Source organism: Diospyros lotus, chromosome 1 (genome assembly GCF_014633365.1).
Source record: "Diospyros lotus cultivar Yz01 chromosome 1, ASM1463336v1, whole genome shotgun sequence".
Taxonomy (NCBI): domain Eukaryota; kingdom Viridiplantae; phylum Streptophyta; class Magnoliopsida; order Ericales; family Ebenaceae; genus Diospyros; species Diospyros lotus.
The window spans coordinates 31,889,037-31,912,671 of NC_068338.1; the positions used below are offsets into that span (position 1 = coordinate 31,889,037).

At 33.2% G+C, this 23,635-nt stretch overlaps 2 protein-coding genes across 3 annotated transcripts; one reads left to right on the forward strand and one right to left on the reverse strand.

The window, feature by feature from the left end:
- Nucleotides 1–6,628: 6,628 nt before the first annotated feature.
- Nucleotides 6,629–9,469, reverse strand: LOC127796939 (protein NRT1/ PTR FAMILY 8.1-like). Of its 2 annotated transcripts, none has more exons than XM_052329350.1 (5): nucleotides 9,343–9,469; nucleotides 9,148–9,263; nucleotides 8,806–9,023; nucleotides 7,752–8,305; nucleotides 6,629–7,616 (listed from the first exon to the last, which is right to left on the reverse strand). In XM_052329350.1, exons 2-5 carry the CDS (start codon nucleotides 9,251–9,253, stop codon nucleotides 6,782–6,784), a joined length of 1,713 nt encoding a protein of 570 aa, XP_052185310.1. In that variant the 5' UTR covers nucleotides 9,254–9,263; nucleotides 9,343–9,469; the 3' UTR covers nucleotides 6,629–6,781. The 2 variants fall into 2 exon arrangements, with proteins under 2 accessions (XP_052185310.1, XP_052185303.1); XM_052329343.1 differs by having other exon boundaries at nucleotides 9,384–9,468.
- A 4,740-nt stretch (nucleotides 9,470–14,209) lies between these two features.
- On the forward strand, nucleotides 14,210–17,151 carry LOC127794910 (laccase-4-like). The gene is made up of 6 exons (XM_052326213.1): nucleotides 14,210–14,594; nucleotides 14,754–14,905; nucleotides 15,038–15,282; nucleotides 15,395–15,523; nucleotides 15,613–16,533; nucleotides 16,665–17,151. Exons 1-6 carry the CDS (start codon nucleotides 14,499–14,501, stop codon nucleotides 16,793–16,795), a joined length of 1,674 nt encoding a protein of 557 aa, XP_052182173.1. The 5' UTR covers nucleotides 14,210–14,498; the 3' UTR covers nucleotides 16,796–17,151.
- Nucleotides 17,152–23,635: the final 6,484 nt, after the last annotated feature.

Below are 23,635 nucleotides of genomic sequence, written 5' to 3' on the forward strand. Positions count from 1 at the left end.
TCCAGCTGGGAATTAACCACTGATGTCATTTTCCAAGGTTGGTATACCAGGAAAATCTACATTCCTTGTTTGTTCACCAAAGAGAAGCATTGAGTTCCTCCTTCCTATCTATGTATCAAAGCTTTTGTCTCCATCTTTTAACATGGAAATTGGTTTTATTCTTGCCTATTAAACTTGGACTCTGGGTAAGATTTCCAGGGTATTATGTGTGAGCTGACTTTGGTGGTTAGTACACCTGCTACTAGAGGAGTTATAGATTAAGGTAAATAATATTGGTTTTATGGTGTCAGAAGGAATTGCTGAATCTTAACATAATCTTATTCCTCGTGTCTTTTCCTTATTTCTTTTTGGTGATGAGAACTTCCCCTAGCATTGGGTGTTCACGGAATAAAGTCACCAAGACTGCACGTAGGCTCTTACAAATATTTACCAAATAAGTATATGTAATTTGAGGGGAGACTGATTACCTTTTATTCATTCCTTTTGTGTTTTTACAGTTACCACTGAGCCTAGCCCTTTGTTTTTTCATTCCTTGTGTGTTTTTTTACTGTTACCTTGATTGGCCCCTTCTCATTTTGCGCGCACCATGCTGGCTCTAATCCTAGATTCTTAGAATAGGCAAATGTAGAGGTAGGCATTCTGGGTTAATGCTACAGATGCAGTGCAGTCACAAGGAACCTGCCAGCAGAATAGCATTAGTCTGGCAGTTTTTTTATGGGTCTACAGCTGATGTAGACGCCATATAGACAGACAGGGCCACTTCTGAAGTCAGGTATTATTAGGGTTTCTTTTCTTCACCTACAAATTTCACTGTTTGAGTGTCAGCTGTATTGTTGTTCTTCAACTTCAAGCTTTTGGAGAAGCAAAACCACACGTTAAGTGAATTTGCACAGTTAACTACAGCTGCCCATGCAATTTGGTTTATTTGGAAATCTAGGGGTCATTGCTATGGATATCGATATTTTTGTGTAACATGAAAAGTGAGATGCATAATATAGAAAGATGTATTATTATATAATTATTAAGAAAAAAACCTTTCAAATATAAAATACATTCTTTGTCTTATACAATATACCTTTTGTGCACATTTTGTGTTGTGCATGATTATGTGATTACTTAACTCAGAACTTTCGAGAAGAATTGAAGAGATGGCATTACTTTTAACACGCGTGCACACAGGCGTGTGATTTTACGTGCGTGTAGTTGAATTTGGTAAAATCTGAAGGAAGATCGGATCGGAAGAACATTGTCATCAGGTAGATGATTTGCCTTGGAAAAATATGTCACATGAGCTAGGTGAACAACACAGAATAGTTGTCTAGTCTTTTATTAATTTTCTCCTTGAGCAAGGACTGCAAAATGTTGAAGAGCAGCCAAAGAATTTGTAAAGCATGCACGATCATGAATCGTTGGCATAGCATTTAAAAGAAAGAAAACTAAGTTTTTTTTTTTGTAGTAGAAAATATGTAACGATGATATTTACAAGGTTCATAACAGGGTCGGTTTAAGGGGATTGAGGCAAGTGCCTAGGGCCTCCAAAATAAGGGATTCCAAAAAGATTTCAAAAGTCAGCCATTGCTGTCTAAAATTGTTTTATTTTTAATTAATAATTAAAAAGAAAGAAATAATTATAAAAAATTAAAAAATAAAAATATTTTTTTTATTAAGGGGGCCCTAAATTAATAATGGCTTAGAGCTCCCAACCCCTTAGCCCACCTTGGATCATAAAGAGGATGCAGTGGCATTATTATAAGTTTGGGCAAGTGGGTTGGTGACTTCGATTTGTTGAGTCGAATAACTAAACAGATTAAAAAGTTTAGGAATACACGATTTCTTACTGAAATCAAGTTTAAAGGGATTTAGACTTGTGTAAGTAACATAGAAGTTCGTAAAGGTGTTAAGGAAGGTGATGGTAGAGACGGACCGGGGGGGGGGAGAAGGATGGACTGGTGGTTTTTGGATAGTAGTAATGACTGATTTGCTACTCATGGAGTACGAATCCAAAATAGCATCTTTTTACTTGTGTTTTCCATCAGTATATGAACCCTGGAGTAATTCACGAGTAAATTTGTTTAGTTGCAAAGTTCTTCACATCTTTTAATAATTTTTTCCTTCCTAGCTTTGCAATCTATACGTATTAAAAATTTTTGATTTAACAAAATCATCTAGAAATTTCATAACACATAATTTGATGGATAAAACTTTACTCTTAACAGTAACATAATTTAATTGGGCATTTTTTCAAGTACCAGAGTGATATAATGGATTGTATGTTTATGACCATCAATGACTTGTTTCAAGATGCCACCATATCCTATATTAGATGCATCAGTTTTAATAATTTTTGGTGATTTCCAATGACATATAACTAGACAAGGTAACTCTTTAAAGTGTTTTCAGATGAACCTAACAATGGAGATGTATGTAATGGAAAGCATGTAATCTCAGAGGACTCTTTTTCAACCTACCAAACAAAGGTCTACACAATTTTCCAAGATTTGAATACAAATTAGAAACATAATTGAGACTACCTAATAATCCCTGAGTTTTATTAATAATCTCATCTGAAAATTTATCTCCAAAATTTAGAGATCTCTCAATAGGAATGATAGTTCCACTTTCAATGTTATGACCGAGAAATTTGATTCTTGTTTGGAACAGTTGCATTTTTATAGCTGATATAACAAAATCATTTTTTTTTATGATATGAAAAAATGTATTTAGATTATTCTAATGTTTATTAAGAAAATCACTACAGACAAGTACATCATCAATATATACTATTGAAAAATCAAAATAAGAATTAAAAATATCATTAATGATATTTTAAAATTGTGACAGTATATTTTTAAGATGAAAAATTATACCACTTCACTTGTATCGTCTAAAATGTAGAGTAAAAGCAGTGTCATAACAATTTGATCTAGTACTCTAAATTTGCTAAAACCCAAATTTTATGTTGAATTTAGAGAACATTTTTGCTTTATATAATCTTTTTAACAAATCTTGTTTATTTGGAATTGAATACTTAATCCATTTTAATGCTTTATTTAAAGGTTTTTAAGTCAAAACAAGTCTAGGGGCACCAGTGTTGGACCTGAATTTTTGGGGTCTTGAGGCAAAATGTAAAAATGGGCCCCCGAAATGTAACCGCTGAAAGTTGAAGCAGATCTAAAAGACTGAATCTAATGAGCCAATTGGCAATTGAGAGACAACGAGCCACCAGCGACAGAGAGTGACGGAGGAAGAGGCAGTGAGCCACCTGCCACAACTCACAAGGGCGAGTGACCGAGCAGAGCAGCGAAAGGCGATGCTTGCTAGGCGAGCGACGGAGGGAGAGTAGTTGAGCAGCGAGCCACCGGCCACAAGGGCGAGGTGAGCCGGTGAGGACGAGCGACCGCCGACCGAGAGAGTGAAGGCGAGAGCGAGGGCAAAGGGCGACGGATCAGCAAGAGGAGATAGAGGCAGCAAGCGATTGGGGACGGAGCAACAACGAGAGCGAGAGCGAGGCGCGACGGAGCGAGAAAGGTAAGGCTAGGCCAGCGAGTGAAAGGAAGAGAGGGAGAAGGGTCGCGAACTTTGCAGATAGGAAGGGGGTGGGCAACTGGGCAGGACAGGGCAATGGACCCTTACAAATGGGGATGTTTTCAATTTATGGACCCCTAAGTAGTGAAATTTCCACGAGCCCTGAGGCAACCGCCTCATGGGCCTCATGAAAGGTTCGGCCCTGAAAGGCACCACCCTCTATTTTAGTGTTTTTGTAAACATAGAAAGATGAACAGGATCATGGTGATTTGAACTTTCAAATTCATTTTTTATCTAATAAATTATAAATTTCTTTTTTACAATACTTTAATAATTCCTGTGATATTTGTGTAGGTGTAGAATTTTTTTTTAAAAAACATATTGTTATTTTAAGTATGTGTCGGGACAATTTCACTCTTGATTGGTTAAAATAATTAAATTTATTTGTATTTTATTTATTTTTACCAATAATAACCAATTTTATTTAGAAGTTAGAACGCAAATGGTGCTTGTATATGACTAGTCTTTATACATATAAAAGTAAGATAGTCTTGAAAAAAGAATTTTTTTCTCAAAACTTGCATTAATAATTTGTAATTAATACTTATTGTATTAATAATTTACATTTTGTAATTTATATTAATAATTTAAATATTTCAATTGCTTTGAAATAATAAGTAGTAATAAAATTTTCTCCAAAAACTTGTATCAATGATTTGCATTTAGTACTTATTGCATTAATAATTTACATTTTGTAATTTACATTAATAATTTAACTCTTTCAATTGTTTTGAAATAATATGTATTAATTATTATAAAATTAATAATAAATTTTAAATACATGAGTTTTTCGATATTAATCATGAGTTTTCTAATACATTATTATGTAAACATTAGATATTTAATTAATCCGTCAATCAATCAAAAATAAATACTATTTATGAATAATATGAATAGATACTTAAATTATTAATTAAGTCACAGAAAATTGTTCATTTATATAAAATTATATCTTTATATAATATAATATAAATATTATATATTATATATAATCTTTATATATAAAAGTAAGATAATCTTGAAAAAATAAAATTTTCCCCCAAAACTTGCATTAATATTTGCAATTAATACTTATTGCATTAATAATTTTTTATTTTGTAATTTACATTAATAATTTAAATCTTTCAATTGCTTTGAAATAATAAGTAGTATTAAAATTTTTCCCCAAAACTTGCATTAATGATTTGCATTTAGTACTTATTGCATTAATAATTTACATTTTGTAATTTGTATTAATAATTTAAATCTTTCAATCTTTTTTAAATAATACGTACTAATTATTGTAAAATTAATAATAGATTTTAAATATACAAATTTTTCAATGCTAATTATAGGTTTTCCAATACATTATTATGTGAATATTAAATATTTAATTAATTTATCAATCAATCAAAAATAAATATTATTTATGAGTAATATGAATAGACACTTAAACTATTAATTAAGTCACAGAAAATTGTTCATTTATATAAAATTCTATCTTTATATAATATAATATAAATATTATATATAATCTTTATATATATAAAAGTAGAATAGTCTGAAAAAAAAATTCTCCCAAAACTTGTATTAATAATTTGCATTTAGTACTTATTACATTAATAATTTGTATTTAGTAATTTGTATTAATAATTTAAAATTTTCAATTATTTTGAAATAATAAGTATTAATTACTGTAAAATTAATAATTAATTTCAAATACATAAAATTTTTAATGCTAATCATGGGTTTTTCAATATATTATTATGTGAATATGAAATATTTAATTAATTCGTCAATCAATCAAAAATAAATACTATTTATGAGGAATATGAATAGACACTTAAAGTATTAATTAAATCATAAAAATTATCTATTAAATAAAATATTATATTTATATAATATAATAATATATAATATCTTTATATATATAAAAGTAGGATAGTCTAGAAAAAAAAATTTCCCCAAAACTTGCATTAATAATTTAAAATTTTCAATTGTTTTGAAATAATAAGTACTAATTATCGTAAAATTAATAATTAATTTTAAATACATGAGTTTTTCAATGCTAATCATGAGTTTTTCAATACATTATTATGTGAATATTAAATATTTAATTAATTCGTCAATTAATCAAAAATAAATATTATTTATGAGGAATATGAATAGACACTTAAAGTATTAATAAAGTCACAAAAAATTATCTTATCTTTATATAATATAATAATATATAATATATTTATATATATAAAAGTAGGATAGTCTAAAAAAAAAATTCCCCCCAAAACTTGCATTAATAATTTGCATTTAGTAGGATAGTACTTATTGCATTTAGTAATTTGTATTAATAATTTAAAATTTTTAACTGTTTTAAAATAATAAATACTAATTACTGTAAAATTAATAATGAATTTTAAATACATGAGTTTTTCAATACTAATCATGGGTTTTTTAATACATTATTATGTGAATATTAAATATTTAATTAATCCATCAATCAATAAAAAATAAATACTATTTATGAGGAATATGAATAGATGCTTCAAGTATTAATTAAATCACAACAAATTATCTTATTATTATATAATATAATAATATATAATATCTTTATATATTTAAAGTAAGATAGTCATTGTTAATATTTTTATTCAATTTATTGAATATAGAAGATGAATATTTAAGAATTAAAAAATAAAAAATATATATCTTAGACACATTAAACAATAGATAAATATGATTAATGATGGTTTAAACGTTAATTCTTCAAGTAGATAAATATTACTGAATGTGTTTACATTTAATTTATTGAATACAATAGGTTTCAATATAATAAAAAATGAATTATTTAATAATAATTTATTCAATTTATATCTTATATATATAATTTTTGGATATTGTATCCAGTGCATTGCACGGTCAAGAACTAGTTATTCTTTAAAAAGAGAGCTACTATTAGTGGGGTCACCGGAACTTGTAATTTCAATTAATTATTAATTAAACGATAACCCATGATCTCTCTTTATATGCATATATAATTCCCTGTTCTTATATTTGCTAATTAAGATACACTGAAAGGGGAAATTCACATAATCACTGCCATTACCATAGGCAGTTTTGTCTTAATAACAAGCAACGTTGCAGATACAAATGGAGAAGACTAGACAAGACCAATATTTACAGAAGGCTTTGCATCATCACAGCCATCTACTCCAAACCATCAACGCAGAGTCCCGACCGACCTTTTGTAGGTGTACCGCTTCGCAACTACGAGAAAAGCTCCCAAATTCACAACACTCAGCACTGCCAACAGCCAGAAGAAGTAATCAAGCCGGCCATAGTTCAAATTATCCGGTATCCATCCAGGCTTCCCATTCCTAGTACTAATTGAAGTAACAATGGTTACAAGCAAAGAACTCGAGTAGTTTCCCAAGGCATTGGTGGTCAGTGAAAGAGCAGAGCAGAGGCTTCTCATGGCATCAGGCGCCTGATCATAAAAGAATTCCAGCTGCCCGATGAAGGTGAAAACCTCTGCACAACCAATGATGAAGTACTGAGGAACCTGCCAGAATATCGAAATGGGTATGTCGTCGCGGTCATAGAAGTTGTGTCTTTTTACAATTTGGAGCCTGATAACCTCCAGAACGCCGGCAGAAAGCATGGAGAAGATGGATATGAAGAAGCCAATCCCCATTCTCTGGAGCTGAGTTAGGCCATTCTTGTGGCCCGTGAGTTTTCTGGCTAGGGGGACGATGATTTGGTCGTAAATGGGGACCCAGATGATGACACTGATGGTGTCGAAAGCGCCAAGCGATGCTGGTGGGATCTTGAAGCTAGTGTTGCCAACTCGAGTGTCCATTTTCTCGCCCTGTAGCAAGAAGACGTTGCCCATTTGGTTGTAGACTGCAGAGAAGATTATGCCGGTGGCCCAGATTGGGAGCAGCCGGACAATGGCTTTCAGCTCCTCGACTTGGGTCACTGAGCATAGTCTCCACCGATCTATCGAGCCCTTCCTCTGATCAGACTCCGTCTCTACAGCCGCCTTGTCGAAGAAACTGCATTTAGCCACATCAAATTCAACATGAGCATCTCTACAAAGTTAAATTTCTCTGGCCACTAAACACTAGCAAGTTTTTGTTCATCTTTGTGAACTTATCAGGCTTAATTCATCAATTCTGATGGCCACTTACCCAAGATCATTGGTGTGATCTAGCTTTCTGCTTCCTTTGATGCCAGACTCTGAATCTGCAGTCTCGTACAAGAGAGACTTGTCTGCAGGAACTTGAACTCGATATTTCCTCAACGATGCCACGATGACTTGAGAAATGCGGGTGAGCGGGCTGCCTCCAGGCTTCTGGTTGCGATACAACCGGGTGCCAGAAAAGAAGCTGAGAACAGCAAAAGCCATGACCACAGCTGGGATGCCAAAGCCCCATTTCCAGCCCACATTGTCCTGCACCCAAACCAACACAGAAGAAGCAACAAGGGCACCAATATTGATTGAGAAATAGAACCAGTTGAAGAAAGAGCTCTTGCGCTTCTTCTCGGCTTCATCAGCATCATCAAACTGGTCTGCTCCATAGGATGATACACAAGGCTTGATTCCTCCGGTTCCCAGTGCTATCAGGTAAAGAGCCAGGAAGCAGGCAGCTGTCTGCGTATGCGTTGGATTACAAACGTCTTTCTCATAGCATTTTGGCTTTAGGCCAGGCACTGATGCAGACAATGTCAACAGGGTCATTCCCTGCATATATGTTTGTATACTCAGTAGGTTTTGCCGAGGTAAGATATTAATTATTTCAACAGGCATCAAAATAAAGATAATTAATTAATTATAGCAACACATAACAACAACATATTAATTAGTTTTATCCTGTCCTGTCCTGTTATGCGAGTCAACTACACAAATTTTAGTTTGTCAGTGACTTCATCATATATAACTCTCTTACAACTTATATCACAATGGGTTTGACTCTTTTTTATTTTTTTTTTTCAAATCTTCCTCAACATCTTTGCTAGATATACTTTGTACCATTCCATCCATGATATCTTTCCAGAAATCTCTATTAGTTTTGTTAAAAAATGACCAAATCATCTACATCGTAAAACATCCAAGGTTACCAAACCATCGAGGTTTGCTGTCGGTGCCCGAAGTCCCTAACATGTAATAATTCTGCGGCACGTTTCATAATTTTCCAGTATCTTCCAAGGTACTGGAAAATTCATAACGAAATATAAACTTACAATCACGTAGACGATGGAGAAGCAAGCAATTGTCCAGTATCTTCCGAGGTAGGCATCGGCCAGAAAAGCTCCGAGGAGAGGAGTGGCATAGCATGTACCCGACCAATCCAGTTGATTCTTAGTAGCAGTTGCACTGTGCTGGTTCAATTGGTGCTTGAAATACCGCACCAAATTGGAGCTCATTCCATAGTACGCCAATCTTTCGCAGCATTCAGTCCCTGTCGACAAGACATTCCACAAACGTAACAGTAAATCTTTTGAAAATGCGAAATTACACGAGACAATTGCATTCGGAGTTCAAATTGTATGATCGATCAATCACTGCAAAAAAATTAACGATACCTAGGATATAGCGGCAAGCCTTCCACGTTCCCGTTTTCTTCTTGTCGGCGGGATTTCCACGGTAGTCTAGGGTCCCATCCTTGGTGTAGTTATCCTCTTCCGCCATGGATTCCGAACTGCGACGCAGAAGAAAGGAAATATAAGACTGAATTTGAACAATCGGCAGCAAAAGTATGAAAAATTCTCTGCGAGTACATGTGCGCGCGCGCGCGTGAAGTGTTAGATCACTGGATCACCTTGAAGAAGCCTTTTTCCTGGTTCAGAGGACAAGAGACGGGAGAAAATTCAAGCGGAGCCATATATATATTCCTTCCACACCCGCCGCCCCATGCGAGTATATGCCTTTTTCCTGATTTTATAATTTTTTGTAATAAAAATTCTTATAATTTTACGATTTTTAAGTTGAATCACGCTCAATTTTACGATTGTACATGTCGAAAATTCTCTTATAATTTTACAATTTTAACAATCTTGCGCGCCCTCAACTTTCATGAATGCAATTAATAAATAATATTATTAATTATTAATTCCTATTTTCCTGTCAAGATATTTGTAAAATTTTGTCCCAATAAAATATCTTTTATAAAATAAATAATCCCATGTTTACTTAGAATATATATATATATATATTTGTATCATAGGAAGCCCCAGTACTTTTAATCTTTAAGGGACATCGTCTTCTTCCCTTTTATAACTTATGGGTCGCCATCGACTGAGCAAGAATTGAGCACCAGGTAAGTCTAGGTCTTTGACCTATTCTTGTGGTCCCAAGGATAGTCACAATTGATATAGTGTCTACACGGATCTAATTTCGAACTCACGACCTTTCAGTACCCGAGCTTTCAAACATATGCAGAATATACCATCTGTGCTACCATTTGAAATTTATTTAGAATATTATTGTCACATTATTTTGATGATATATTTTTTAGATACATAGAAGTTAAAAATTACTTTAATTGAAAATAATATTGCCTAGTTCTAGGTAGTGTTTGTCAAAATGAACAAAATAAAATTAAAATTATTTTTGGACCAAGATATAGAATAATCAAGATAAAATTAGAAAGTATTCTAAAACTTTTATCAAATTATTTGTTAATTTTTTTTAAAATACATTTAGAGACATATAAGTGATTTTTTGTTATTTATAATGTTCAAAATAAATTTATTTGTAGAGGGAGATAAATTTATCTGAATAATTTTAGATAGAAAGTCACATAACTTCTTTTCTAAGAGTTATCAGATAAATTTAACAAACATAATAAAATGTGCTTTTATCTAAAATATTTTTCATATTTTATTTTTTTTACTTATATTTTGATTAATAAATACTACCGTATAATATACATGCCACCTCAAATGCCTTGGGACTCCTCGAGACTGAACAGTGGAACTACGCAAAACTCATCCCAGTTAAACGGATTTACGGGACATTCTAATCATTTTTTAAAAAAAAAATAACAAAATAAATGTAAATTATTATGCCTATTCATAATTAACAAATAATGATTGATATATGAAAAGAGATATTATATTCATTCAAATTTTTGTTATTTTTAGTGGGGACGTGCATCCATCAGAAATAAGCGTACGGCGGGGCATGAGGATATTTTTTTTAAGCTTTCGGCAACAAGCGGTAACCCTATGGGAATTTTGATACATTGAATTTTGGCATTTAGCCGTGGTGGTGGTGCCCCGCTGATAGAGGGGGGAAAGCTGCCAAGCAGGCTAAAGTTGCAAACAGCCATCAGCCAATGCATAATGAAAAGAACAGCCGGCTAAACGACGCCATATTGGCCCAATAAGCATGACTTCCAATTCGGCAAGATGGCCATGGAATTCTTGGTTGATCGTGAATCAAGTTTTGGACCCACCCGCCCGCCCTCTTCAATTTTCTCATTTCGAGTGGACCATAGGGCTTCCAATCAATTTGATACAGTTTTTAGCCTTTAATTTACATTTTCGTTGGAAAGGTTTCTTTATTAGTTTCGGTTCGTTTTGAATTTTTAATTTTTTTAAATATTAAAAAATATTTATTTTACTATTTTCAAAAATAAGAAAAATTTTATAAAAAATCTCAAAATAAAATTATTTTGATTGTTTTTAACCAAAATAAATGAAAAAAATCAAAACACGAAAAATGAGTGTTGGCCATTTATCTCTTCCTTCTTCATTCTCACGGCAAGTCACTGAGGAAGCTTCTTTGAAAAATAGGGGACAAATTCCAAAAATCCAAACAGCCGAGACACAAGACATCGTTCGTTGCGATCATATTTTTTGCAGCATCTTCTTCCTTTTTCATCGGTCTTCTATAACTCAGATTTGCCATCGCAGTCGTTTGGGCTTCATTATTATCGATTCACCCTCCACCATTGATCTTCCGATGTTGGTTCATAGGCCTTCCATGGCCATCTCTCGCCTGCGTTGGTTGCCATCGCATGGCATTTGCCATAGATTTCTTTAGTGTGGCCTCTATTTGGCTTTTTCTATTTTTTTCATTGAAGAAGTTTTCATCTAGCTTCCACGAGAAACTATTTATTATAATATATATGTGTCTCGTGATTTAGGTTTTAATTTTTTTTTCTTTAAGTAAAGTAATAATCAAAAAATAAAATGGTGAAAGGTGTAAAAATATTAAATGAATTAACACACTATTAATGATTATTACATACATATAATATTTTTTTTTCTCAATTGATTTGATTAAGTTTCTTGTGCTTTGAGATTATTTGAGAGTAGTTGTATTCATAAATTTTTTAGGACAATATCGTTGGATATGATTAGCAAAAAGACACGTAGAAGATACAATATTATTGGCTCTTCAAAGTACTGAAATGTATGATAATCAAATTCATTGAATTAAATGTCATTAAAAAATTATTTTTAAAATTTTAAAAAGAACTTGTTTTCTAATATTATATTTTGAGAAACAATTTTTTTAAAATGATAAATAAAATAAGTTTTTAATTTTTTAAAAACAAACTACTAAAATAAAAAACTTAAAAATAAATTTAAGACTCAAAATAAAAAATTAAAAGGCAAAGAGAATCGGTCGTTAACTTAACTGGACTACCAAATGAGTTAGCTCATTGGGTCAACCCGAGCCGGAATGGCATTGGATCGGGTGAGTTAAGAGGCCCTGTCAGGCTTCTGCACTGCTCTCATTTAATGAGATAAATTAATTATTATTTTTTAATAAAAATTACTAATATTATTAAACATATTTGTCAACTTGGCGGTGAAGCCAACACAGAGAAGCCTACCCTGTCAATTTCATATATTTTTTTCTTTTAAAGTATATTATTTTATTTTCAGGTCACCCAACTCGTAAAGTTGCTTAACTAATTTTTGTTAGGGGCACTTTTCAGACAAGCAAATTGGTTGAGGAGGGAGGGATGATACCATCACCTAATATTTGCAATTGCTTTCCTTTCGTTTAGGGCACGTTGAATTGAATCTGACACGGACGCCCCTCCAAATTGGGTCGCAACTTTGAAACTCCATCCCCTGCCCTTTACGAAATCGGATCCACAACAAATCAAACTAATTAATTTTGTGTGGTCAAACTAATTAATCACAATAAATTTTGTGTGGATTTGGTTAACATTTTTTGTGGTACAGTTTTAGTTAATATTTATTAGGAGATTAATTTCTTGTAATTTTGTTAGAAGAAATAATTGTAGATAATTTCATATTTAAATTCATGTTAAGGTAGAACATTCAAATTTGACTGAGATTGAAACTCCTAATTCAATCGTGATTATGACTTTGAATTTGATTGTGATTATAATGTTATCAAATTTAATTTTATTTAAGATATATCTCATTTGGAAGAATATTCTTATAAATCATCTTTTGATCAGAATATAATTTCTTGTGTACATCCACAAATGATTTTAAATCTATAAATAGGTATCCAATATTTTGGAATTAGTTGCAATTATATCACTTTTGTATTACTAATATTTGATTAGTGATATTTTATTTTTTTTGTCCGTAATTTTTTTCGATTTAGGTGTTTCACTTTAAATTTTGTGTTCGTATGTGATTGATTGATTTGATTATTAGTTTGTTGTCGATCCAATTTCGTAACACTCTGTATTTTCAATTCGCTATTGTTAATCTTTGTTCATCCCATTGCATAAATTTTAGGGTTAATTATTTAAAAAAAAAACTTCAATTTGGATGTGAGATGAATAACATACAAATATAACCATATAATAATTTGGATGAATAACATGCGAACTTCAAACAATAGTTCATTGTTGTAACCATATAATAATAATAATTTGGATGTGATTATTAAAAAAATTAAAAACTTAATCTTAAATTAGAAACATAGTTAAAATCTAATTCTTTTTGGATAATTTATCCTAAATTCTATTGCTTATTTGATCATATATAATTGATAAATGTCAAAATTAAAGGGTATTCTAATGCATGATCAAGACTTCCTCTTTGCATTAGGAAAAAATAAATAAATAAACAAATAAAAGCAAATAATTAGGTGATATATATTAATAATTTAATTATATAGAAGTTACGTCAAGATTTCATTTTGTTTGCGGATTAACAATCTGGATTCTAAAAACTAGAAGCAATCTTAAATGTAAGCTTTGATTTGATTAGTAAAATTAAGGGAAACAGGATATTAATAAGTACTCGTAACTTGTGTCATTATAACCAAACCTCAGTCAACGCTGTGAGGCATCATTCCCAAACCCATTTGCAATAATAAATCATATGAAAGTGAAGCCCGTTAACTTGAATTTGGTGGGTTGCCTCTGCTTCACCTCACAGGCCCCTGTTGTCACCCCCTTGACCTCAGCTTCTGCGAATCAATTAAGATAAGCAACGTTTGGTAATGTTAGCTAGGATTCGTTGTAATAGAACCACCAATATTCACATATGGTTGGACCAACAACAACACTCTTCCAAAGAGCTCGTGCGTAATCTGTATTAACTGATTCTTAACTTAATTTGGGTTCAAATTATCTATATATTTATATCGATATCTATGTGGGTAGATGCATAACTACTTTGGTGTAATGTAGAAGAAATCGAATTGGGTTAAGCTAGCTAGCTGTTTCTGGGTTTCAGCTTAATGGAGCTGATTGACTTGCCTCTCTCAAGTAGTCTTCCACCCACCTAACTGAGCAAAGCGACGTCGCAGCGAGAAGAGAGAGAGAGAGAGAGAGAGAGAGAGAGAGAGAGGGAGAGTCTATTAATAAGGCCGAATCTTGTTACTTCTGGTCGCCACCCAGCAAGCAGCTCAAGTACTGGTAACAGTTTGGAGATTACCAAAGGGAAAAGGGATTGAGATTGAAGTCTGAAGAGAGCTAGATAGAGAGATGGCGACATGGATTCGGTTTTTGGCGGTGGTGGCGCTGCTGGCTTGTCTTTTTCCGGCGATGATAGAGTGCCGGATTCGTCATTACAAGTTCAACGTAAGTAACGGCCGTACGTTCCTCTATATGTATAGTATATAGGTATAAAGAAATCCTATTTATGCAAAATTTGAAGAATCAAATGTATTATTATTGATCACCAACTTATGGAAAAGCTTTTACTAATTGACAATATTAAAAATTAAATTCTATGACCAGGTGGTTTTGAAGAATGCCACGAGGTTATGCTCAACGAAGCCCATAGTGACTGTAAACGGGCATTTTCCAGGCCCAACACTCTACGCAAGGGAGGACGACACCGTGCTTGTCAAGGTTGTCAACCATGTCAAGTACAATGTCAGCATCCACTGGTACCACTTCCTTCCATCCTTCCTTTCTTCTAAATTAATTAAGCCAACCAAAACAAAACATATACAATATGTAATTGCCATTTTATTTGTGTTAATTCGTTTCACCATTTTTTGATTTCTTGCTTGTTGAAGGCACGGGATAAGGCAATTGCGAACTGGGTGGGCTGATGGACCAGCCTACATTACACAATGCCCTATTCAGCCCGGTCAAAGTTATGTTTATAACTTTACCATCACCGGCCAGAGAGGCACTCTGTGGTGGCACGCCCACATCCTTTGGCTTAGAGCCACTGTCCACGGCGCAATTGTCATCTTGCCGAAACTCGGCGTCCCTTACCCCTTCCCTTCTCCTCACGAGGAAGTCGTCTTCATATTGGGTAACTAATTAATTAATTAATTAGCACACATAATTATTATTGGTATAAGATAAAGTTTATTTTAATTTTTAAATTTGTATATCAACGCCGAAGCGGAGTATTAATTGTGCAGGCGAATGGTGGAAATCTGATGTGGAAGCTGTGATAAACGAAGCCATCAAGTCGGGGTTGGCCCCGAATGTTTCCGATGCTCACACCATCAATGGCCATCCGGGGCCTGTTTCCGGCTGCCTATCACAAGGTAATTTCATGGAAGCTTCTTCCTAATTCCATTCTTATAAATTTTCTGTATTTTGTAACGAAACTTGGATTAATGGTTACGGCGAACAGGAGGATTCAATCTACAGGTTGAAGCCAAGAAGACATACATGCTGAGACTCATCAACGCGGCGCTGAACGAAGAACTGTTCTTCAAGATCGCCGGCCACAAGCTCACGGTGGTGGAGGTCGACGCCACTTACGTCAAACCCTTCAAAACCGACACCGTTCTTATAGCCCCCGGCCAGACCACAAACATTCTGTTAACCGCCGACGCTAGAACCGGCAAGTACCTCGTTGCGGCCTCCCCGTTCATGGACTCCCCCATCGCCGTCGATAACGTCACCGCCACCGCCACCTTGCATTACTCCGGCAGCGTCTCCAACGTCGCCACCAAGCTCACCACCCCGCCACCGATAAACGCCACCAAGGTGGCCACCAACTTCGTGAACTCCCTCCGGAGCCTGAACTCGAAGCAGTATCAGGCGAACGTGCCATTGACCGTCGACCGCAACCTGCTTTTCACCGTCGGGATCGGAGTCAATCCTTGCTCGACCTGCGTCAACGGAAGCCGGGTGGTGGCGGACATAAACAACGTCTCGTTCGTGATGCCGACGATCTCTCTCCTCCAGGCGCATTTCTTCAATATCAGCGGAGTCTTCACAGACGACTTCCCCGGAAACCCGCTGAATCCGTACAACTACACAGGAGTCCAGCCGGCCAATTTGAGGACGATGACGGGGACGAGGCTGTACAGGCTTGCGTACAACTCTACGGTTCAACTGGTCTTGCAGGATACGGGGATGATCACCCCGGAAAACCATCCGCTCCATTTGCATGGATACAATTTCTTCGTTGTTGGAATGGGAAAGGGAAATTTCAATCCCAAGAAGGACCCGAAGAGTTTCAATCTCGTCGATCCCGTTGAGAGGAACACCATTGGTGTTCCATCTGGTGGTTGGGTCGCCTTCCGGTTCAGAGCTGATAATCCAGGTAATCAATTAATTAATCAACAACTTTTGTAATTAAGGATTAATATTCTTGTCGGACCAATTTGTAAGCAATTAATTAACAATATGAAGATCTGGTCTTTAATTAACCTCTGATAAATGGCTCTGTTGTAGGGGTGTGGTTCATGCATTGCCATTTGGAAATCCACACAACGTGGGGTCTGAAAATGGCGTTCGTCGTCGATAACGGACACGGCCCCGGCGAGTCGCTTCTGCCGCCGCCGAGCGACCTGCCCGAGTGTTGAAGACTGTGGGCACGCAAATACTCTCCCATGTAATTCCCTCGTGCCGTTAACGTTGTTGGTGCTGAAGAAGGACGTGACTTTGGCATCCAATCAGAGGAAGAGAAAAGAAGGGAACAGAGTGAAATTCAGCAGTTGTTTTGGGCAGGCGAATTGAGCTGCTCCCGGTTGAATAAAGCACACCCTAAAATCTCATTGGTTTAGAGTTTTTTTTTTTTTTCCTTTTCTCATGGATATACGCTTTGGGTGTATTTGCTTCCTTTTTTCTTTTTTTTTTTGGCTATTTAATGAACAGTGGCTTCTCAATGAAAAGTTCAAAACAATTAAAAAATTCTATCCGGCCCAACACGTTTTGCATTGTTTATACGTCATTGTGAATGGGCTTTGCGAATTCACAACCAACCTCTAGTTTTCATATGGGTTTGTAGGCTCAATTAATCAGCAACTCTTAAAGGGCTTTATCTAGAAATTCACAGCCCACTTGTATACTTCGTGGGCTTACACTTTTTAATGTTATCATTCGTACGTTGCCTTAGCGTGGTGATTGAGATATATGATGGTTAAATTATACAAAAATACATCCACCATTTTATTGAAGCCAAAATGATAGTTTTATAAGACTAACTATTAAACCAATAGAGGCTCCCATAATTAAAACAACAAATTTATTTATTATAAGGTCATGTGCATTCTTATTAAAAATAAGACACGAGAGACATGATTAAAATCAGGGGTCGATCAGAGGGGATCCAAAAGAAGGGCTGGAGCTTCAATTTGAAAGATTATGTATATATGTATATATGTATATATAATGTTTTGGTTGGGGTTGGCACGGGCTGAAGCCCTTAAATCTATCACTAATTAAAATTAATTTAATTATTTGAGATAAAGATCATTAAAAGCTACAAGAGACACTAATTAAATACGATATTTAAGTATAAAAACTTTTTAGAAGATAATGTCATAAATAAAATAGATAAAAAAAATTTGAATCCATGAATAAATTAATATTCAAATATCATTATTACTAAACATAAATAAAATGCATGCGATTTCCAAGTGGCACGCGCGCACATGAGTTGAGGTGTGCGGATTCCGCACGCTTCAGTCACACTTCTGGGGTTGTGACGATGACTCCGACAGCCAACAAAAATACAAAACGCGGCGGGGGAAGGGAATCAATCGTTCCTTTCCTTTAATGGAAACAATTCTGGTGGTGCCCCCGAACCAACCCAACCCAACCTCTGTCGCGCCCCTATCTATCATTGTGTATTGCCCTCACCAAATTTATTGAAACCTTATGTTGCTGTATACAAACATAAACAACTTAATTTTTAGTGTTTTAACAACTCTTTCTTTAATATTTGTTATCTTATGTTATCATCTCTTAATTATTGTTAAAAGTCAAATCATTAAAACTTTTAATTAACAAAATTAATCTCACTTGATATATATATAGCAGAGTTGACAGACAGTATGTATAAGAGAGAAATAGTGTGTGTGTGTTAAAAAATAGAATGCCAGTATATATATATAATTGGAGGCTTGGAGCTTGAAATGATTAATAATAATAAGAAGAAGAAAAACAAAATCAACATTTATAGATAGTGGTGGTTGGAAGGCTTTTTTATTATTTTTTTTTAATTGAAAAGATGTTTTTGTTTTTTTTTTTTAATTCGTTGAATAAAGACAAATTTTAGTGAGTTTATAATAATAAATCTTAAAAATTAAAAGAATGGTGGAAACATTTAACAAACATGCGCTATTGCTACAATGCATTTACGTATTACATTATTTGTTTTGTTTCCACAATCATTTAGTTAGGACCATACCTCATAATAATATCCTTTTGATTCATGAGAGGTCACCATCCTACATCATTCATCATTCATTATTCAGATATATATATATTTGATTATTTTAATTTTTTTTATAGCAAAAGTGCCGTAATTAAGCAGCAATTTTAACAGTGGTTGTAGAAATTTTATTATTATTATTATTATTTTTTCTTTTTAATTTTCCAAAGCATGCAATAGAATGGTGACTTTATCAATTTACATGCAATAATAGATCATAGAATAGTGCTTGGAAGATATTATTAATTACTTGTCTCACGAATTGATATTTGGGAAAGAATCCGATGAGCTTGACGTAGCAAAAGTAGTTAATTAGACACACCAAAAAAATAAAAATAAAAATCGATAATTGTGTCAAGTCTGTATATGTTTTTCTGCATGATTAAGTGAAGTGGCAACCAATTGCCAATTATTTGGTGCATTGCATTTGGAAGGTGGGTCCAATTTTGCAATGCGTATGCACCTTTTAAAAGCATCCCCATGAAATATTGAAAAAGAAAATATTTGGAGCCTAAAGGCAGAGAAATTATTAAATATGAATTAGTGTTATGTTACAATACGTATTTAAGCGTGCTTCACATGTGATGTCGTGAGGAATATTTGAATTATGGTCTTAATTATTGTCTTAATCATCGCTTAATAGCAAGTTGTCGAATGAGTGGTAAACTAATTTTTTAGGCATATATATATATATTTTAATATTTATCACCATAATCACTAAATTTTGATTTTTAATAAAATTCAATCTCTCTTTTGATTTTTATTAAATTTTGTTAACAAAAAAACTAATATAGTATGCATTCATATAATTCTTAGAATCACTTGATTGATTGTGAGGTTTATGTTAATTTTACCAATAAGCAATTTTAATTTATAATATCACACTATTTTTGGTCAACAAAATTTGATGAATAATTAAAAGAGAGATTAAATTATAATAAAAATTAAAATGTAATCATTGGTGATGAAAATTAAAGTACAGTGATCAATTTATTATAGAGTATAAAATTTGGAGATTAATCATATCATTTAATAAACATTTTTGCGTATAAGGTTCGAAGATTAATAATATAATTTAACAATTATGTTTATATATGTTTAAAAATTAAAACACTTAATAATTACAACAAATAATATTGAAAAAAAAAAAAAAAAAGAGGGAAGTGTTTGACAAGTAGCTGTCTGAGCAACGCTAGGCCGAATGGGCTTCCCTTCAATAATTCAGCCAAGTGGGGAATTGTCATTTAGCGACCGATCCTTGCCCTGAAAGGACCCATGAGGTATGGACCTTCGAGGGGCAGTCTGGTCATTTCCTGATCACCCCCAACGCAGCTTATTAATGGACACGTTGTCCTATTGAATGAGGGTGCGAAGATCAATGCATTGCGCGCCCGCAACATGTTCCATGTGACGCAAAACAAAACCATCTTCCCCATGGGCCGGGCTCCCAAACACAGCCCGGCCCAACATCATGTTTATGTAAATCAATAATTATGGCCTCTTAGACAGATTATTAATGATACGTAATTAGAGCCGTTCTCTTGTCAAATCTCACAGTCAAGTGGGGTTTGATTAATTTTAGAATTGGATCAACAAAGGGAATTCAAGTGTTTAGCCGATAAAAGGAAATGGGCCTGACGTGTTTGGGCCCACAGAGGAGCCCCGAGTAAATGGAATCTATTTTTAAGCTTAAGCAGCTCCCATGTGAAGCCAACTAGATTTGGCAACTTCAGATGAATGGGCGTCGTGGAGACCTGAAATACCACGAGTACCCTTGCTGGACGGGGGAAGTTGGGGCTACGTGGAAGGGTAAATTGAGAACGTTCAAGGGCAATTCAATTGGGGAGGTGCCCTAGACGTGTTGGATATAGGAAAGGAGGACAAAAAGACAAAAGCGGTGGAGCAGTTGGTCACATCGGAGGGGGACCGCTTCGTTGTATTGGTTTGGGGGTGGAGACAGCAACTCCTCCGCTCCACTCGCCATCCAACCCGCGTGTTTTACATTCTAATAAAAGCCGCCAGTCCACTCCGACATCTAGTACTTTGAAATTGAAGAAAGGTGAGTTGAGGGAGGGTGATTGAGCTGAGGTGAATTTAATTATATAAAATTATTTAATAAATTAATTAAGATTAAGTTATTTTTTAAATTTATTTGACACGTCAAAAATTTTAAATTGAGTTTTGGTTTTTAAATTTATTTAATTGAGCCACATTGTAGTAAAATATAAAATTATTAAATAAATATATGTTTATTATGCTTGACATTAAATTTAACTTAATATTAAATAAGGTCTTAGTCACAATTTAGTATTATGGTGAAATTTTTGTAATGTTTAAAATTGATTCTATGAAAATATTTTTATAAGAATCACTTAAAAAACAATTCAATGTGTGTTTAGATCTTTTCTCAAATGCTGTTAAAATTGTTAGATGTATTTGATCAATTATTAAATAAATATTTCTATCAATTAAATTATCGAAAAGGATATCGATTTTTGGTTGATTAATTTGTGAAGGGACCAAATAAGAATTATATATGATTTATAAGTATATATGTTGAGAAATTTTTATTTTGATTTATTGATAAAATAATTTTTTAATAAATTTGATTTATTAATAATTTTTTAAATTATTTTAAATATGAGAACTTCATGCTTATATATATATTTTTCAAATTAGTCGAGTATGATAGGAAACTTCTGAGAAAATCCTTTTGTGAAAATCAGCTAAGTGTGATAAATCTCAATTAAGTATATGCATATATTAGTTGAGTGTTTTGTAAAATTAGTTTTCAAAATTAATCAAGTAATCCTTTAAGTTAATTGAGTAAAACTTTTGAAAATAGTTTTGTGAAAATTAAATCGAGTATGTTTTGAATTTAATCGAGAAATGGCAAAGTCATTTTCAAATTAGTCGATTACATGCATAAGTTTAATCGGCTATCATAATCTCATACTTGAGTATGTTATACAATTTTCTGTCTTTTAAAAAATAAATCGAGTATTAATTTTTTATACTCAAGTAAAATTTTTTAATAATTGAGTATCCTTATAATAAATCTTTTAAGCATCTTTTTAATCGAATAAATATTTTCTTATAATCGACTAATGTTTTTATAGACTCGAGTAAATATCTTCTTATTAGTGAAGTAAAAATGGGCCGGATGCTACTTAAGTTTCTAGTCTTAAGGTTAATCAAGTATCATGTGTTTGTACTCGAGTGAAGATCTCTATTAATCGAGTAATTTTAGCCTTGTAATCAAGTGATTAATACATGCTTATGTGATGTCTATTTTAGTTAAGTAATGATTTGGTCATATTCGAGAACGTCCTTTGTATAATTGATTACATAGCATGTTCAATCGATTAAAATGTTATATTAGTCGAGTAAACCTAAAAGTTAGTCAAGTATTAACTGACAAATTTTAAAAAATATACCCGTTACTAAGAGAAAAGAAAAAGAATAGTTTTTATCGTTAGAACTTTATTTGATTATTTTATGAAATCTAATTATATTCTCTTATAAAAGAATGATAAATATGCTTATGCATAGAGTGCAAAATGCTTATCTTTTCAATATGAATCCCAAGTTTCAAACTTCTCAAACTAGTTTGTCAAATTAAATGAAACTGTGAGCATATGCAGGTATTAAGTCAAATCTCAAATCTCAAACTTTTATAAAAGGTCAAATGTTGCAAGAGATCAAAGTTAGCTATCGCTCAAGAAGCCTAGGCTGTTGTCCAAATGATGTCAAAGCCAAACCAAATCTAGACACAACAAAGCTGCATTCATTTTCTGGGTAATGTTCATTGCTTGAGTGATTAGTTCTTCATGATTATTTTTCTTTCATTTCAAGCCATTATCTAGTAAAATTTTCATGTAGATTCTCTTAAACTGGATACTAAATATAAGAGAGTTTAATGATTCATTCATTAATATTCTTGTAACTCTTTTTCTTTTAAGGGAATGTTGAAGATCATTGTATCATCTTATATACTTTTTCTTGAAAAATGCTTTCACAAATTTTGTGAACTAAAGGTTACGACTCATTCTTAAAAAGCAATGATTGTGGCTGAGTTTAGTTGTGAAAAAGCTAACATGTAAAGGTTACAATTGTTCTTGTAAAAGTTGAGATTTCTACTTAACCTCTTAAAAATGAATGTTTCAGTTAAACCTATAAAAATACTGTGTATAGATTATAATTGAGTTCTAAAAACTAAAATCACATGATGGATGTTTTCAAAATTCTTAATGAAAAGTTAAGATAATGAATTAGGCTTGTTTGCTAAACCACTTAAAAATTATTGTGTTCATATGGTCCACTTTTTATGTCTTGATAGTATTATTCTTCATTAGCTATGCTGATGTCTTTATATCTGAATTCAACTCATTGTTTTAAAATCACATCAATTTTAGTCTTTATTGCATGCATAATTTTCTTTTGTATTTGCATGCATACTTCTCAAATGCATACATTTTCCATGAGACTTAAAAGTCAAAGTTTAGAAAAATAAACTGAATCTTATTATTACTGTCAGCATAACAATTTTCTTATTTTTATATTAAAATGTCACACTTCATCTTAAAAAACATATTTCTATATATTATACAACGTATTATCATTTTATCTTAATTATTGTTAAGCAAACTTGTGTTAGTTTTTTTTGGACCAAAAGGTAAAATCCCTCGTTCGGGAGCCCCCACAAATCAACTCCATGATTTCTGCAGGAGGGTTAAATCACGAAATTCAGCAACAGAATTTGAAGACGGGACCTGCACCGGTTATATAGCAACTAAATCCATGGCTCTTTGGAACCAACTCATGTACGATCGCAACTGTTAGGCTATGCCCATGGGGACAAACTTGTGTTGGTTTTCATTGCATATATAAAGGTTTTTCAAACCTCTATGATTTTGTATATTGGTTCATGAGTGTTAACATTTAATAAAAAGTAAGCAAAAATGATATTGTCATCATAACAATTATT